The 18,968-nt window shown below is 37.4% G+C and overlaps 1 protein-coding gene across 2 annotated transcripts; it reads right to left on the reverse strand.

The window, feature by feature from the left end:
• Positions 1–448: 448 nt before the first annotated feature.
• LOC145787755 (3-hydroxyanthranilate 3,4-dioxygenase-like) lies at positions 449–10,638 on the reverse strand. Of its 2 annotated transcripts, none has more exons than XM_082599570.1 (8): positions 10,512–10,638; positions 7,742–7,820; positions 6,933–7,016; positions 6,241–6,440; positions 4,841–4,884; positions 4,372–4,565; positions 3,768–3,850; positions 449–2,296 (listed from the first exon to the last, which is right to left on the reverse strand). In XM_082599570.1, exons 1-8 carry the CDS (start codon positions 10,592–10,594, stop codon positions 2,230–2,232), a joined length of 834 nt encoding a protein of 277 aa, XP_082455696.1. In that variant the 5' UTR covers positions 10,595–10,638; the 3' UTR covers positions 449–2,229. The 2 variants fall into 2 exon arrangements, with proteins under 2 accessions (XP_082455696.1, XP_082455695.1); XM_082599569.1 differs by having other exon boundaries at positions 4,372–4,577.
• Between the last annotated feature and the right edge of the window lie 8,330 nt (positions 10,639–18,968).

Consider the following 18,968-nt stretch of genomic DNA (forward strand, 5'->3'; position numbering starts at 1 on the left):
AGTTACGAACCTCGAAATGGAAATAATAATCTTACAGTACTTGATAGACAACAGTTCAATGGCTACAGCGCCTGGACGGAAAAGCGTGACTACTATCACCTTATATGCAAAAAGAAGACACACTGACTGCAATTTTGATGCAAAATAAGCTAGAGGGCCTTCATATTTAACTCGTTATGAGGGGGTACTTTACCACTATTCTTTTCGAGGACAATGTGATAAAAATGGACCAAGCCAATGAATTGGTATAAATTATACGTAGAAGTCCAAAACTGTTGTTCTGTTTGATGTAGGGTCAATTTAAAGCAAGGAATGATAACTAACCTACTCCAGAAAAACAGCTAAAAATTACTTTACTACCTTTGGCATCACCTTATGTGAAAACGTGTGTGGGTTGAAGCTATTCGTAGAGATGGCCGGGGGAGTACTCGTGTACAAAAAATTCACTTGAAATTATCAACATTTATTTACACTTGAAAAACGAACGAATAATTCCACGGAAAAGCAATCGGCTCAGCCTGTAAAGCAAAAAGCAGCGTTTTTGCAAACGCGGTTCGCTTCAGTTGTTGTTATTTCTGATCACCACAACGAAAAACGATAGGTTATATGCCAAGCATAGGAAATGAGTAAAAAAAAGGTAGAAACGACAAACCGCGAACGTTATACCGTGCTTGATACCGAAACAGGATAATCAGCTTAAAATAGGCTGGCACCGCCGCAACACCTTAGAATTTGAAAAATTATTTTTAGAAAACATATAATAAAACGGAGAAAAAAGGAGTAGGCTAAACAAGATTCACATCAAACATACAAAACTGTTTTCAGTATACAAAAACGTCCCACGAAAAATATCGCATGTTTGTTTTCTTATACCATTCACACCAGAAATTGTATTTCTTAGATACAATATTAGTACATCAGAAACACAATTTCTGGTGTGAATGGTATAAGAAAACAAACATGCGTTATTATTCGTGGGACGTTTTTGTATACTGAAGACAGTTTTGTATGTTTGGTGTGAATCTCGTCAAAGTGAAATTTTTAAAACGTATATGAGTAAAAAAGATAGACAGTTTCTACTTTGATCGGCCTTGGTGCGTTATCATAAATGCTGATGGTCATGACGGGAACTCTCTTGATGTGTTAGCTCATTATGGAGAAGAGCAAAATAAGCAGAAAAAAAAAACAAGAAAGAAATACTAAGAGAAATACTAACACGACATGATTTTAAAACATGATTTTGCCCATGTTAGTATATATTTCTTGTTTTTTTTCTGCCTAACACAGGCAAAATCATTTCCAGTAGCTTGTAGTTTACTCACGTATTAAGCGCTGAGTGGAAACCGATCTGTGCATGCTGCCCAATGCTGTGTTAGCGCACAATAAAGCGCTTAATGCGTTGTTGTGTTTGCATGCGTTCGGACACAGTTCGCTGCAGTTAGTCGATTAATCATCATCTGTTTGCATAGCATAGCAGAAAACTTGCACACAACATTGAGTAATAATCGGAAGCGCCACGTCAGCTTGTAATTGTGAGACTAATTTGCATTGAAATCTGTGACGGTGTCCGACAAATTGTTCGTAAGCAATTGTTCGTAAAGCAATTGTTCGTAAGCAATTGTTCGTAAAACAATTGTTCGTAAAATTAATTCTTCGTAAAACAATTCTTCCTAAAGCATTTTTTCGTGCATGCAGTTAAAATTTGATGTATACGAAGAAATGCTTTATGAAGAATTGCTTTACGAACAATATTGCTTACGAACAATTTGCCTATAACCCCTGTGACAATTCACACGTTGCACTTTGACTGACTCAAACAGGAAGCACAAGGTAGCCTACATCGGTTAAACACGTGACGCTTTGCGTTAATCATGATAGAGCAAACTATACAAACAAGACACCCACCACTGTACAAGGTACATTATATGAAAGCTTACAGATACATAGAAAAACTTACAGTAATCTTTGCATGACTGTCAATGATAAAAAGCATAGTGCAGTTAGACTACTGAAAAACTAACATAAAACTGTGAAGTAAATTAGTAGCAACGAAAGGTATGACTATAAAACAATATTGTCTTTTGCATATGATTTAAATTCTGGCACATCGAAGAAGTTTTTCACAATTAAAAGTCACCTGACAGACAAAAAGTAGTACCTGTAAACGAAAAAATTATAATGCCGACTTTGCGCAAAACCTTTTCACCAAATAAACAAAACATTATGCGTTCACTCTTTTGAAGTGTTTTGGAAGATCTTTAAGGCTTTGCTTCCATCTTCTCGTGACCATTCATACCTGCAATATGACTGGATTTAAAACATAATAGTGTGAAATCATACCGACGGCTACCTGAATTATGTCAGGTTCTAGTAGTCTGTAGGCTATGCAGGTGACAAAACAGGAAGGTCATTTCACAAATAGCGACTTTAATGAAAGGCACGTGTGTAGGTGGTGGGTTGGTGAACCGCCCATGCCTTTTGGTACCATTAGATGCCACATGCATGCGCTAAAATGCTATATCATCACTATCACAAAGCAAAACTTGCAGTGGGCTCTGTCTCGCCTCTGCATGAGATAATGCAGCGGGCTCCGTAGTGCCTAATTGGTAAAGGCCTCGTTTTCATCAAAAGGTTCTACTGACTGGGGTACTTCATGCGCTAGAAACTCTGCAGAACAAAATATTACGCTTTACTCGCAGCAAACTCCACGAACAAATCAGTCCTTTTTACCCGGCCTTTTTACAGCGATTTTACGTCTACAGACGTTGATGTGTTGCATGGGAAATTCTTTACGCAGTCATTATGGTTAGTTTGATGTTTTATTTCTCTCCGCTTTTTATGATTAACTGAAAAATGCATCGTGCATTTAAAACCATAAGATTTCTTGCATGTTACAGTGGATCACTTCAAACAAGAAAACGTCCCATTATGAACGAAATGGCCCGTTTGGGTGAGTCCGATTCGGTGAGTCCGATTTGGTGAGTCCGATTCGGTGAGTCCGATCCCTTAACGGGGGATTTTTTCAATTTTTTTTTTAAATTATCGGGTACCGTAGCCTAATTATCATTGCCGTTTTAGGGTTAGGGGTTAGGGGTTAGAGGTTAGGAACTCAGCGAATCGGACTCACCGAATCGGACTCACCGAATAGTAGCAGACCCCATTATGAAACTAACTTTTTTTAAACTGTAATCTCAGCAGCCTGACCAGTTTCAAAAGTTAGTCCAAGATTTAGCAAATTTACTGCAGACAAAGATAGATATGTCTGTAGTAAAAAACCAACGAAACAAGCAAACTAGACAGTGCAGTCAATTGGCGATCATGAAACAGACCCTGTTAAAAATTCTCTAGCAGCCAGATCTGTTAAATCTGTAAAAACAATCTGACGTCATCAAGAACATCATCAGACTGTTGCTCGAGTTAAAACAACACCGAATAAATAAACTGAGTGGAAAGACACGAAAGCAATTGAGTGCAGCCCTTTCCGCTGTTTAAAAGTAACAAGTCCAGGAGCAAAAACAGTCCCTTTAAAAAAGTGAGCATTCAAGATTACGGCGTGGTTATATTGTTTGTTTATAGTATTATACACCAAACTGTCTCTAAAAAAATGTAGCGGTGTTGTAATTAGCAAGCATGCAAAGAATAATGCAATGCAACATACTCTACTTAAAAAACGGTTCGGTCAAACGCCTTGTGGTTTATGTATGTCGATGAACGAACTCATTACCTGTGTGATATGAAAATTTTATAGTAGATGTCAAAGCACAAACCTTGCGTTTGGTGGCAGCATCAGAGAATCGTTGCATCCCAGAGTAAAGACTTGATCGTCAACTCGCACAGTAGAAGTACCGATCTAACATGACGAAAATTGTATTACAATGAAATCAACATAAATCTTTTAAATACAATTCACCGTCTTCTGGTTCAGGTCCGCAAACGCAAGATCTTGAAGATAATGATCAGCTTTATTTCCGATGTTTTGTCAGTCAGCACGTATGATTTTATTAAAAAACTAAAACGGATTATCGTTTTGAAGATTGTAGCAGCCAAGCCTGTAGTCGCAAGAAGATGATCGGAAATTGTAATATCAGGTGCCTGGAGAACAGTAAAATCTGTTAAGAAAAATGTACCATCATACAATGTTAAACGTGGGTGGCTAGACAGCGTTAAAGGCGAAAAGTACAGTCAGAAACCAACTCATACTAGTTTATATCAAGGCTGTGGACTGTGGAGTCGGGCGAAAAATATACGATTCCGACTCCTCAGTTTATAACTGGCCGACTCCAACTCCGGACACGCCAAAGTCCCTTCGACTCCACAGCCCTGGTTTAAACCAGTACAAAATTTGATGAATAGAAACATTATGAAACTCACCAACTGCCAAAGCCAGTGTTCAACAGATCCAGTTTCAATTTCTGATCGTCCACCAGAGTAGACATTGATGTCAAACTGATACTTTCCAGAAAAAAGACATGTATGACACTCATCTTCGCTGCGCGTCAGTGCTTTCTCCAAGGAGATGGGGTTGTTTAAGGCAGTTGTTAGATCCAACGAAAAAGGTAGTTTATCTAGAACGAAATCTAAAGCAACGAATAATCACACTTTAAAAATAAAGACTTGGGTCAACGAACAAAAGTGTGTCAAAGAGAACATTGTGTTTTGTTACTTGCGCGGTCAAAATAAAGAAAATGCATGTTTTGACAAATGTGTTCAACAGTCGAGTGTAGAAAGAATTGGTGGAGAGGGAGGCCTATCGAAAGGTCAAGGCAGGTGTATTCCACTGCGGGTTCACTCCACACACGACTGCCGAATATGGATTGAAACAGTATCATGCGAAACGCACCTTTGTCTGGTTTGCCTGTTTTGTGCGCATTCGAATTGAAGTACCTGGAAAACAATTAACTAACGTCTTTATAATGTGTGAGCTGAGATTAAAACAAACAAAATGAGATGTTATGAATTTCTTTTCAAACTTAAGGGCTTGGAAAAATTACAATATCGTTTTTGTGAAAGGCACTAGATCTAAAGGTGGATGGGAAGAGGAAACGCGGTCGTCCAAGAAGAACGTGGAAACAACAAGTGAAGGATGAATTTAAAAAAGTCGGACTGAAGGAGGAAGATGCAAGGGACAGGGTGAAATGGAGAAAAGGGATTAAAACAATTGCTGCGCGGAAACAATCGGCCACCCCCACTAGTGGGGAACAAACCGACGATGGATTATGATGATGATGATGACGTAGCATCGTCTAAATTTTTCAAAAACATGATGCATACTACTTATGGCCCAGACAAGGATTTAAAACTCAGCAGTAAACACGGTGTTTGAATGTGCAAACACATTAGCTTATTCGTTGAAAAACAACTCAAGACAAAAATCCTGACATGGCACATGGTCCTCCATCACGCACAAACTTGTGATTGCTATGAGGTCATTACAGATTCCCATGCAATGCTGCGGTATCCTTGTAAATATATACAAAGCTAGACGAAACCAATGGCGTAACCAGAAAAATTTTTTGGGGGGGGCCAAATATTTGATGAATTGAAGAGAACAACAAAGTGTTCCCTTCAACAACATGAACTGGATCTAAGCCTTCGCCATTTGATGTGCAGTGGCGTATCCTGGTGGGTTGAGCAAGGGAAGCAATGAAAGTGGTGGGGGGTTAGAGCGTGCCGAAGGCACGCGTATTTTAGGGGGTCCGGGGACATGCCCCCCGAAAAATTTTTGAAAAATTACACTCAAATAATGGATTATAGCGCTTTCTGGAAACACTTTTAGGGTAATATTTGTATGAAGTTTATTAGCAGATAAACAGCTATTAACTTATTAAAGGTAGTTTTAACACACAAACGGGCAAAAACTGCGGCTAAAATTAGAGAACACCAACAACTCAGCTACCGTACACAAAAACTCAATAACTACACAAAAACCCAACACAGTAAGCCATTCTGAAATTGCTTCCACAAATTAGTTCAAAGAAACGTAAATCGCGTAAACTCTGCACGATTTGCAAAATTTATTGGTGTCTTTCTGTGTGTCTAAAACAAGTCCTGGGGGGTGTTAATAGCCAGATGTCTTGGAAAACGTTATAAATTTCTACAAATTTTATTAAATTTTCAACAAAGGGCTCAACTTCGGAATCCAAACTTGGAAAATTTGGGGGGGGGCCATGGCTCCTTTCTCCCCCCCCTGGCTACGCCTATGGACGAAACGCGTGTCATTTAACGTGACATGAAACTCACTCGCGTATGATTGGAGCCAGTTGAGTGCCCAAGTCGTCACAATGAAATGACCTTTCAAACAAAACAGTGTCGTCATTTTCGTTGACATAATATCGTAACATATCCGTTTCATTTGGTAACCTCTCCCGTTCAATTACCAGCCCAACAGTGTCTTCATTTCTTTGCGGGGAATGCGGTATATAAGCAGGAAGCAGAAACACCTACATGACAATCAAAACCGCAAACGTTATGACATCACACATTCCAGCATTTGCAGAACTTTTGTTTACACTTTGCAGTTTAATAGCAGATGTGTACTGTAAAATGTTTTTCACGCAAAAAGACCATAGAAATTTATGATTCTACAAAAAAATTTAAAAGAAATTACAAAAAAATTTAAAAGAAACCACAAAGAAATTACAAGAAATAGAAATTTATGATTCTACAAACTGCCAGCTGCCAAAGAGGCTTTCTCAATCAATCTAACGATAAAGCTCTCACAAACAATATAAGCAAATGCATAAAATTGCAATATACAGTAGAATTCGTCTAATTCGTCACCTCAAAAGGATTAGAACAAAGTGACGAATTAAGTGAACTGATGAGTTATGCAAACAGGTCAAAACAACAATGACTTCTGTGGGGATCCACAATAATGTGACAAACAAGGCGAACTGATAAATTGAACGAATTTTACTGTACTTTAAACTTACCTGACCCTCCTTTATATCTATGTCTCTATGCACTCCCTTCTCAACTACTTTCAAACACATGTCTCCTTTGACCATATAAAAAAACTGAAACGAAATGCAATATACAACTTGTTATAATTTTTACAGTATGAACAAGTTCATAATTTCTACATCAAAGCAATTTTTTTTTCAAGAAATCACAGCCACATAGTTCCTTTTTATAAGATTTAATTGAAAGTTTTCATGAATAATTGTACGTTCCAAGTTATGTAGCCTTCAGCTGAAAGTTAGCACATTTATTGACATACATAAAAGATATTTATGATATTATTTAATAATAATCGACTATGATTATTATTACTTGCTCATAATGCAATTACTTTTATTCAAAACTTGAGAACACTCAACTGTGATTGCAAAATCTGGCATTCAACGGATTTAAAATTTTGTAGAACTTATCAGAAAGGTGACATCATCAGGCTTGTAATCTCAGCTCTAAACTACTGATGACATCAAGCGTGACCTTGCAAATTAAAAAAAAGCTATGAACTGGAGTGGGGGCAAAAAATATAAATACATGTACATACAGTGTTAGGTGTACAGTGTTAGGTGTACATACAATATAAAATTAGGATGGATGCCAAGTTGACATTTTATACTGCATTGCACAAATGAACTACCAATATATAATTAGTTTCGTTTTATATTTATTCTGTACCTACTCTAAAGTAATTAGTGTTTACAATTAATGAAAAAATATATACATTTGAATGTGAATGTATGCATGTTTTCAGTGAGACATTTTTTCATGTACAAATTTTGAGTATTACCTCTTCACCTTCTTCAATGTGATAATCTTTTCTTATGTTAGGTCCACCGACAAACATGATTTTCAGCTGCTTGTTGTGGCTGCAAAAACATGAAAATGGATAAAAACAATGTCTAAAAAAGTTGAAAAAATGTCACATCATACACTCACTTGAAACTCAACCAGTTAAAGTATATTTCATTTCAACTAGCCGTTCGAACAGTGCATAATTAAACCTGTAGTTTTGTGTGATGAGTTTCAATCATTTATCACTCTTTTTCTATATGAGTCACAAAAAAACTTCCTTAGTAAATTGTTTGGATTTGATGTTCTGTTTTTTTAAAATAACAGCATATTTTGATGACATCATTATCATCATAATTATTTTAATTTTCTTGATTTCAGCTTTTTGTTCTTGTTGATATTTTTAGAAAATAGATGATGACGATAATAAAGCTGAAACAAAAAAAGGTTTTTGCAAATTGCCTGTTCATCACTCTGTAATGATACATATAAAACCAAGACCTTTAACCTGTCCAATAAGCAAACATACGAATAGCTTCAATAGGCTATACACTAAGCAAATTACAAAACAGCAGAGTTAAACTACATTGCTGATGTTCATATTCTTCTAACTTGCAGAAATATATAAAATTGTTGCATTGCATCATGAGTAAACCCAAAAAAAATCAAAAGGTAGGCTGGAAAATAAAGTGCTCTTACTTAATTTTTAGTTTATATTAAAGACAGTATTAGAAAAATTGCAATAACAAAAACAAAATCATAAACCAACAGATACGGTACACTTTCATAACTAATACCAATTAATAACCCGTCAACCGGGGTGACTTTGTTCACCGGGGTGACTTTGATCAGCACTGTTTTAGCTTTGTAATCGCCAATTTGAGTAACTGGACTTCGCTCAAATTCCAAGGATGGGGTCTGAAGTACTTGAGCGAAGTCCAGTTACTCAAATTGTCGGTTACAAAGCTAAAACAGTGCTGATCAAAGTCACCCCGGTGAACAAAGTCACCCCGGTTGACAGAATATCTGATCCTTAAATAAACCTTCATAAGAAATAATTATGGGAGCACAAAATGTATATATATCAAAAACACATAGCAGAATAGTATGGTACTGCAACTTGATATAAGACGTCATAAGATGATTCCAACAAAAATTTTAAAGGATCACTGCCCCAGTGATTGTCAAGTCTCACCTTGAATGCAGTGAGCCTAAGTGCATTTATCACTGCTGGTGTAAATTATTTCAGGCATTTATTGCACGCACTGTGAAAAAGTTACTTTTGAGCCTTGACATAATTTGTGACTTAAATACAATTTTAAGCCATGGCCACTTGTGCCATAGGTTATTTGTATACATTTGAAACAATACAGTATAATTTACATCATATAAACCATTTAAATATTTATATATAAACTTGAATAATATCATAGCAAAGATGTCAAAACGCCAAAGTAGGCAAGTTTAATATGTCTAATCTTGTAGGATATGATAAATGCCTTAATTGCAGGTACCAATTTGGTTGCAAACCTTTGAAAATTTTCTATTACTACAGAGTACTTACTGTAGGCTATATATATGTTGCAGGCCTCGAAATTCGTTTTTGTTGACGGCGGACAAACGTGTCCGGTCTGAGCAGCTATCTCGGCGGACAAATTAAGTCTCACGGCGGACACACCAGTTTTAGCGTCGATCGTCATGCTTAATCACTTTATCTTGATAATTCTTCGCCCTTTGAGGACTATAGCTACGGTTGATAAGGCTTTTTGAAATTTCAGCGAAGTCACTCTGAAAGGCTTTTATCAGACCAACGATGTGCGCTCGAAGAGTCAAAGCGCCGTGTAGATGCTTAATACGACGCATATCTGATTAGCTTCCACCGAACGAGATCGTGTGGCTTATTGCGTCACAATGCTCTGGGCACGAGTCGGGAAAACTTCTACACTAATGCCACTATTTTCTGCAGTGCAAAGTTTCATTGGGCTTTTTTCTTAAGTTTATTTTTGCGTGTCTTGTGAGCGAAATTTAATTTTCCTTGGGCGTTTTCTATCTTACTGTAATACCAAAACTTAACAAATTTTGCTGCATCTTGCTGTAATATAGCCTACTCGTATAATCTAATTTTGTAACCAACCTTGCAGGATCAATATTACTCGATCAAAGCCAGACATTGTGACGTAAGACTTGAACTAAGTTGCGCGTGATTAGTGTAGAAGTAGAAGTACCGGTATTCCCATCGATTCTTAGCGAAGAATTTGCCTTTGTTATGCTGATTCAATGTCATCAATCGTTGAAGCAACGTAAAAATCGAAAGTTTTCCTTTTTGAATGGAAGCTAGGAGATACAGTATTCACATTTTCTAGATGCGCGGAAATTATATTCTTGCAACAATTGTTCGTGCTATGCAATGACGATTTGTATCGGTAATTCCTGTGTTATTTCTCGGCGGACAAATATGACCGATCTAAAGGGTACTTCCCGCGGACATCACATGCTGTGACGGCGGACATGTCCGCCGTGTCCGCCGTGAATTTCGAGGCCTGATGTTGGAAACTATTGTATTCCAAAATCGGACAAACTAATGCTTTAAAAAGAGTGACAAACACTGCACATCAAAATTAGATATAGAACGCCGAATCACAACATCGAATTAGATATAGAACACCGAAACGCAGTACATAATTATATATATTTTATTAAAAAAAAAAAATAAGAACAAGAGCACCACATAGGCTTAGTCAAAATAATTGTAATATATACAAACGTACAGCATTTTATTGCATACTGGAGGAAGGAAGTCTTTTTCATTTTCGGAAATCCAACTTTTTATGTTAACAACATTCAGAGACATTCCACAGTTTTTTTTTAACTAGCCTACCTAGTTATGTTTTTGCTGCATTGATAAAAGCAAATAAACATAAATTTTCAGTTGACACATCAACCAAATTAAAGTCGTAACACTGCATTGATATATGATAACTTGATTCATTCTCAACGCCATTACGCCAATAAAAGTCGCATTTGCTTACTCTCAAGTCAACAAAACTTTTGAGCTTTTTTGCAACTTGCAAGTCAACTCACAGAAGATGTCTATTAGAGATGCAGCGAACCCAAAATTTTTATCCGCACACCGCACCGCAACTGACTCATCTATCCGCGCACCGCACCGCACACCGCAATTTATCTGGAACTTTGACACTGCACCGCACCGCACACCGCAAATTACAAAATTAAAAAAAAATATTTTAACGAGTTATTGTTTAGAAAGTCAATTGTAGGAAAAAGCATCCATGGCATATAACTGGTAACCTAGTACCAATACAGTTGTGCACTAATTGGCCAGGCTAACCAGATCATATTCTCTTATCAGCAATGCATCTAAGTTCTAAGACATAATACAAACTAAGACAAATAGAATGTTCCTGGATCCAGTATCAGGACTTTTGAACACTTTTTGTAAGCAATAATGCAATTATACCGGTAATGCCAGTGGCTATATGAACTACACACACAAGAGTAAAACTTATAGCCTGAACTCACTGGGCTAACTGATATAGTAAATAATGCGGTAGTTGCGCTAGGCCTATAGCCTGGTAACTGAGCTTATCAGCTAGGCTACTAACCAAAAACATTCGTACAGCTTCCCTGACAAGCAAGCCCTAAAACCCTGTCAACTGCAAGCCATTTGCAATTTGCATTTGCATAGCTTTCCATCTTAGGGTTTCCGAAGGGAAAAATAACTGATCCGTGTTTCCAATTTAAATTTGAAGTTTCATAGCTGATTCTTGAAAAGTTGAAAGTTTACGTTTACGAAAGTTTAATTTCTTGAAAGTTTACGTTTACGAAAAATTAATTTCTTGAAAGTTTACGCGGCAAGCGGCGCGGCGCGGCTTTGTCATTTCAACCTTCCACGCGGCGCGGCGCGGCACGCGGCGAAAAAGTCAAAAGCGGCCGCGTACGCGGCGCGGCTTGCATCACTAATGTCTATGGCGCTGGTCAATAATGTGATTTCGGTTCCGGGAAACCACCGGAGTAACAAAATTAATTTTTTTATTGCCTTCAGTTTTCCATAGCGTTTTTTCAAATACAAAACTGTGGTTTGTTTCAAAAAGAGCTGCGAATCATTAAAAAAGAAAAAACGATAAGTGTACATCATGCAAATTTTTGAAACCGCTGAGTTTTGAAATTTTTATCCTCGCCATTCCTCATCGTGCTGGGAAAGCTTCTTGAAGAGCTTAATCCTAGCAGTTTCGCATACTTGTAAAGACTTTGAATCAGTTCAGTTTCAGTTCAGTTTGTTTTTATTTCTGACCATCACAACGAAAAAACAATATATGGCAAACATAGCAGAGGTCTAGAAAAAGGTAAAAGCAACAAAACGCGGACGTAACGTGCATGATACCACAGCAGGACAATCGGTTTAAAATATGACACGGTCGCAACACCTCACTCAACAATCACTGACGCACTGGGCCGGATTTAGCTGATGGGGGGCCCGGGGCACTTTTAGATCGGGGAGCCCCCGTGCAAAAAAAATTTTTTCAAGCCTACGACGCGAAAAACCACCTCTACGTCTTCAGTAGCATCAGTCCAGTACTGCACAGCATTTTGCAGAAACTTTAAAGGCCAAAAGGAAAAAATAACACAAAATCACATTTTTTTCCACATAGGGGGGCCCGGGAAAACTGCCCCCTCTGCCCTCCTAAGTCCGGGCCTGCTGACGCAGTAGTAAAGTTTCCGATTCTTAACGTCTTGTTGCCAGGGAATGATTCCACCTGTTAGATGTCGCTGAATGGAGAGCAGTCCTTAACGACGGTTGCTCAAGCGCACTCACCGAGAGCCGAACTGGCGCCGCTTGATCTTGAAGTTTCTTCGTTTACGAAGACACGAGCTAACCAACTGAGCTATCGGGGCTGACATTATCGTATCTTCTAGCTAGAAGTTACTGGTTAAAACAAACCGGCTATAAATAGAGACGAAATTTGCGTAATTGATTAGCCTATTGAGATTATCATTGATTGAAATTTAAATTGGGATTATTGAATAGCCTACGAGTAGATGAGAGTTGGTGCTATTAGAAGTTGTGATCGAGATTAGAGTTGTATGAGAGGTTGTAAGTGAATTACGTTGAAGTCGATTATAAGAGCTACATGTATTGGAATCTATTGCTGTTCTGTTATTCTTGATTAGTTGTTGGAAGTGCTGAACCATTCGTTAAAGTCCTGCAAGAATTTTCATTTATCATCTCACAAGTAATCACCATTCGACCATTTATTTGACTGTTTTACGTTGATATCCCAATAACTACGTCTTTTCCCAAGTCTCTTTCCTCGTGAGAGATAGAAAGAATCGTGACAGTGCCATAGCACTAGAAAAAAACAGAGAAAGTTCAATTACCAAACCTGGTTTAGTGGTTACATAACAGTACGTTTCCACTTTTAAGGGCATAGGCTATGGGATTAAGTTATTTGAAACATTTTGAATTGTGTTAATTAGGATTAGAACCGGTTTTATTGTTCACAATAAGTTGGTAGGCTACACTTTTGACATGATTGACAAATAGGCTAAGTTGAACACCGCATATACCGTACCGTAGCCTATACAATCTTTGCAGGTTGTGTCTTCTCTATTAACTTGTTAACAGTTCTGCTGCCGTAAGCGAATTAGCTCGTGCAATTGTGATGTAATTTAACGTCACATGACGTCACAATGTTCCAAAAACCCTAATGTGTTGCCAATCTGGGGGCCTGACAATGACAGGTTACTTCAATTTTAAACCCAAAAAAACGATTTTTAACCCATTTCCCCGTCAAATTCTTAAAAGTAAATAGAAATCAAAACACCAACCAGTGCGAAAAAAACTTGAAGTTCAGAAATGAATTCTAAGTCCAGATCAGGGTGGCCAGATTGGCCTTTTTTAAAGTCTGTTGGCCTTAGAAATTATACGTTAGGCCTTTTTCTAGATTTGGCCTTTTTTAAAATTTACTCTTCAAAATGCATAATAATCAATATTTCTCATATATCGTAACCTTACCAGATGAAACCATATTCACCATTGTTCAATACATGTTCTATCCTTGTTCAATAGTCGTAATGTGACGCCGGCGCCGAGTCAGACTGCGCTCACCCGGTAGCCACTTTAACAAGTCGAAATTCTGCCACTGAAATTGATTAGAATGAAACCGCCAACCAATCATAAGCTACGGTTTAAGTGACGTAAAAAATGGCGAAAAGAAGATCATAGAAAGCAAATTAAGTGATGGATCTTTTGTCAGCTGGTTGGCTTAGGGGATAGGGTTAGGGCTAGAAAGTAGTCATTTCATTGACGCGTGTTCGATTCTCACCACTGCTATTGCTCTTTTTCTTCTGTAATTACCAAATAAAGTTCAAAACAAGCAATAACTCTCTGGATGAGTGCTAGAAGGGTCACAATTGGACGGCAGCCTCTTATAACACGTTCTGATTGGTTGGCGGTTGCATTGTAGTCAATTTCAGTGGCAGAATTTCGACTTGTTAAAGTGGCTACCCGCTCACCCGCTCAGGCAGCCAGTGGTGCCAGATGTCACCACTGTAGGCGGTAGCGGATTAAAACTCGTCCGCTACAGTCCTTTAATTTATACTTGCTACTTTTTGGGCTACTTTCAGAAATATTTTTGCTACAATTTATTAAAATCCGGTACAAGTCATAAAATATCGATAAATATGAATATTATAGATATTATTTTGGAATTATAATGTCAACGCTCAAAAGTAGGTAGCCTAACCTATACAGAAACGTAACGTGTTCACGTTTCGATCGATCGGTAGTCTAACACAGAGGTCACCAAACTATGGATCGCGAACTGACTTCATCCGGCCCGCCACGTGCTGCGGAAATAACAGCTGCACTACAACTGTTAAGGAAAAAAGTTACCAAACTTTTTATAAAGGACTGACGTTGCTGTTTATCATTAGGCCACCACTAATGGGGACAGCCTAGGCCATATTTGGAAAGATGTAATGTTTTTTCAAGAGCACGATGCCCTGTAGTGCACCGGTATCACAGCAAGGGATAACTTTTCCAGCAACCTTTCGATTTTCATCACAACTTTGCTATTCCACGGCTGACTTTGTTATTTATTGTGCTCAATTGAAGTCAATGGAGATTCTAAATAGTTGTATATCTTTTCGCAATTTGCATCCAGCCCGCAGCTGTTAATCTCGCAGCAATCCGGCCCTAAGAGAAAAAAGTTTGGTGACCCATGGCCACATTGCAGTAACAGAATGAAAAGGCTAACCAAATGTGTGGCCTATCGTTTTAACGTCGCTAAACGTTAAAATCGTGTAGAAAAGAGAACTTTGCTGACTAGGATACGTTGAAACTGAGAAACATTTACAGAAGCCCTTCGATACGTTGCATTTTTAAGATAATGTATTCAGACGTTGAATCAATGTAGCCTACAAATGAACTGTTAGGCTAAATGGGTTCTTGGAACAAATTGAAGGGGTTCTGTGAATGTTTCCCAGTTTCAACGTATCCTAGTCAGCAAAGTTCTCTTTTCTACACGAGTTCAACGTTTAGCGACGTTCCGCATTTCCGCCTTTTAGTGTTGCCCTTAAAAATCTAATCAAATAAATGATGTTTCTAACCATGCAAAGTTTATATTCAATTCAATTTTATTTTTCTTTGCTGGCGTGAACATGTATACAGTAGAACGATCAGTAAACGCATGAATTTGTCACCAACAAAAGGAAAAGATGACAAAACCAAAAGGTGTGCATTGATAAAACAGTGTTTGGAAAATACCGTACTATCTTAAAAATTCACAACCAAACCACCAAAGACTAAAAAAAGGAGAAAAAGAAACTATTTCTTCGTGGGTTGTAAAAGTTGGCCTACATTCCTACAATCACCACTTGCACAGAGTTGCCAGATTCAAAATATTGCTGTAGCCAAACTTTAACTAAAAAATAGCCAAACACAGTAAAAAATAAACACATTTCAAAACGATATCACTCTAAAGATTTTTGAGCTTTGTAATAGTTATATTTAAATAATTTCAAAAAATACACCATTTATAAGACTAAAAAGTCAAATGAACAATCTTCTTCATCGTGTGTCACACGGCCGTATAGCAAATTTTTAAGATAGTACGGTATTTTCCAAACACTGTTTTATCAATGCACACCTTTTGGTTTTGTCATCTTTTCCTTTTGTTGGTGACAAATTCATGCGTTTACTGATCGTTCTACTGTATACATGTTCACGCCAGCAAAGAAAAATAAAATTGAATTGAATATAAACTTTGCATGGTTAGAAACATCATTTATTTGATTAGATTTTTAAGGGCAACACTAAAAGGCGGAAATGCGGAACGCGGAAATAAGCGGGCGTGAAATGGCGTATTGTCCGCAGAAGTAGCGATTTAATGCCGATGTAGAAAACGCGGAAATACGATCTTGGCGTTTATATTGTTTAACATAGCGATAACTTCATCATGAAAGAATGAAATGTTGCGACATGGATTAAGGCGAAAATGCGATTTTTAACAACAACTCACCACCGAACCTACTTTTATGTTGAAATATCATTGAAAGACATTGTTTAGAAGCAATTGTGAAGTCATTAAATACTTTGACTGCTTTAATTCCACAGTTATTGGAGTAAATTTCGAAATTTAATGGAATTTATTGAAATAAGAAAAAGGTGGAAATGCGATTTTTAGCCACAACTCAATACCGAACATTTTCTTATGTTGAAATATTATTGAAAGATATTATTTAGAAGCAATTGTGAGATCTTTAAATACTATGACTGTTTTAATTGTAAAGTTATTTTGGCTTACTTCCGTGTTTCCGCATTTCCGCCTTTTAGTGTTGCCCGTTTTTTAACATACAATACAGGTCTAGAAGTAAGTACTATTCAGATTAAATTGACCCAAAAACTGTCAAACAATTTTTTTTTTCTCTACTAAACTTTTTGGGAATTGAAAACGATTGTTGACAATCACAATCTTTTTATGTGTACTGTATTTACATGATATTTTAGTGTGATTGTACTTCAGTGCTTCAATTTTGATTGCTCTTAAGTAACCTTTCATTTTATTCTAAGTTGCCTTTTTTATCCTAAAACTACACAATGTGTTGGGGCAAAAACAGGTAGTTGTTTATATTTTTTCCTGTGTTTGTTTTTTTTACCTCATCTTTAATAACTTCCATTTTAGAACGATTTTGGTTGCTATAAAGAATTAAACTAACTAACATTTTAATGTTTTATTTGCATTGTCTCAGTTTTCTGATCTCTAGTAAATACATTAATCCTAATGTACCAGGATGATTCATGACAGGACAAGTTAAGCATGAAGTTTCAGGCTCCAATCGTTTTGTTTTGTTCTTTGTAGTTAATTGATTTATGTACCATTCCACTTTGCTGAACTCTTGCCTAGTAGCCATTCAAAAGCTTTGGCTAACCTCCTGGTAAGCATTTACCAGTTTCAGAAGTATCTGTTTAGTGTTAGTTTAACCAGTCCTGGTAGCATTATGTTTCATATATAGGCAAATAGGCAATTTCGTTGAGGCCAATAAAATGCTTTAGGCTACCTTAATAATAATAATGTTAGTTTTTATATAGCGTTGTATCCATCGCAAAATGCATTGCTCCTCAGCGCTTTACAAAGCAGACAGTGTCAATGCAGCCGTATAGATGCACAACTGAGTACATTAGTACTCGAATCCACTCCATTGCTCAATGCCAAGCAGGAATTAGATTTAGTACCGGTACTATTTTTAAAAAGTCTTTGGTATGACCCGACAAGGTATCGAACCGATGCCTACCAATTCAGAGGCGGGCGCACTAAGCCACCGAGCCGGTTGACCCACTTTGACTTGCCTTTCATAGATACGATTAGTTCTGAGGTCGTCTCATTGAGCACTGTACTAGTGTCGTTTCAGGCTAATTTCTGATTAGATATTGATCCTAAAATAGGCTACTATACTCATATGTTTCAGGCGTTTATATATATATGTTTTTAAATTAGAGTATTATGTATACTGTTTACTGAGTAAATGATTATGTAAAACATGGTGAAAAATTATTAAAAAAGGTGAAACATTATACCAATACCAACACAGGAATTGAAAAAGCAGTGGCCGAAGTACAGCAAGGCCAAAGCTTGAATAGTGTTGCTATAAGGTATGGTGTATACAGGGCGTTTTTATGCAACCGTTCAAAAGATTAAATTAAGAAGTGAGGAAGGACGACAGTGTTTCCAATGCACAAAGAAGAGAAAATGGCAGCAGCTATTAAAAAGATGACAGAAGCAGGATTTTGTCCAACTATTCAAGAACTGCAATCAATTGTGAAAGATTGTGTTAAATCAAATGACATTGCTGCTCCTTGCAAGGATGGGCTACCAGGTTATGACTGGACTGTGGGATTTATGAAGTGACACAACTTATCCCTAAAGCGTGGAGGCCTCATGCAACTGGCTCGAAAAAATGTTGCATTCACCCCATTTGGAATATATGGATTTCATGCTCTTTTAGATGCTGAAATTAAGAGGTTGGGAATCGAGGACCGGCCTGAATGTATCTGGAATTGCGATGAAACAGGTTTTCTAATAGATCCGTCTAAGTTAAAGACCAGAAAAAGGGAAGAAGTCAATATGTGTAACATGTGGAGCCAATCGTGAGAACATCACTGTCCTAGCAGTCGACTGTGCTGATGGAAGATGTTTAGACCCCTTAATCATTTTCAAAGAAAAGAACCTGCAAACTTCTTGACATGGTGATAAAGCTCTTCCAAACACATATTATTCAGTCATTGAAAGTGGTTGGATGACCACAGATATATTTCATGCATGGTTCGTGAAGTTTGTTGAAGACCCAAAAGCAATAAGGCCTTTGCTTTTGTTGTTTGATGGCCATATGATGCATTTCTCTATTCAAACAATTGAATTGGCCAAACAAGAGAATATTTCAATAATGAAATTGCCAGCTCATTGTAGCCTACTGATTTGTTGCAACTGCTTGATGCCAGCTGTTTTTCTCCTTTAAAATACTCCTTCGGAAAGGAACTGTTGCAGCATGTTCATGAGACATAAGATGACAACCACTACGAAAGGCACAGTTTGTAAACATGCATTGTAGTATTTGGAGAAAAGGTTTGAATGAAACAAACATAAAAGCAGGCTATAAAGCTACTGGCGTTTTTCCTGTGGACAAAGAAAAGTATAAAATTTCTTGAC

This window comes from Aplidium turbinatum, chromosome 18 (assembly GCF_918807975.1).
Source record: "Aplidium turbinatum chromosome 18, kaAplTurb1.1, whole genome shotgun sequence".
NCBI classification, from domain to species: Eukaryota; Metazoa; Chordata; class Ascidiacea; order Aplousobranchia; family Polyclinidae; genus Aplidium; species Aplidium turbinatum.

Coding starts and splice junctions, on each gene's coding strand:
- LOC145787755 (XM_082599569.1), bottom strand. CDS start 10,594: ATGTCTCTGAATGTTGTTAACATAAAAAGTTGGATTTCCGAAAATGAA. Junction 7,821..10,511: donor CCAGTATGCAATAAAATGCT/GTACGTTTGTAT, acceptor ATGTTTTTGCAG/CCACAACAAGCAGCTGAAAA. Junction 4,885..6,240: donor CTGGCTCCAATCATACGCGA/GTGAGTTTCATG, acceptor ATTGTTTTCCAG/GTACTTCAATTCGAATGCGC.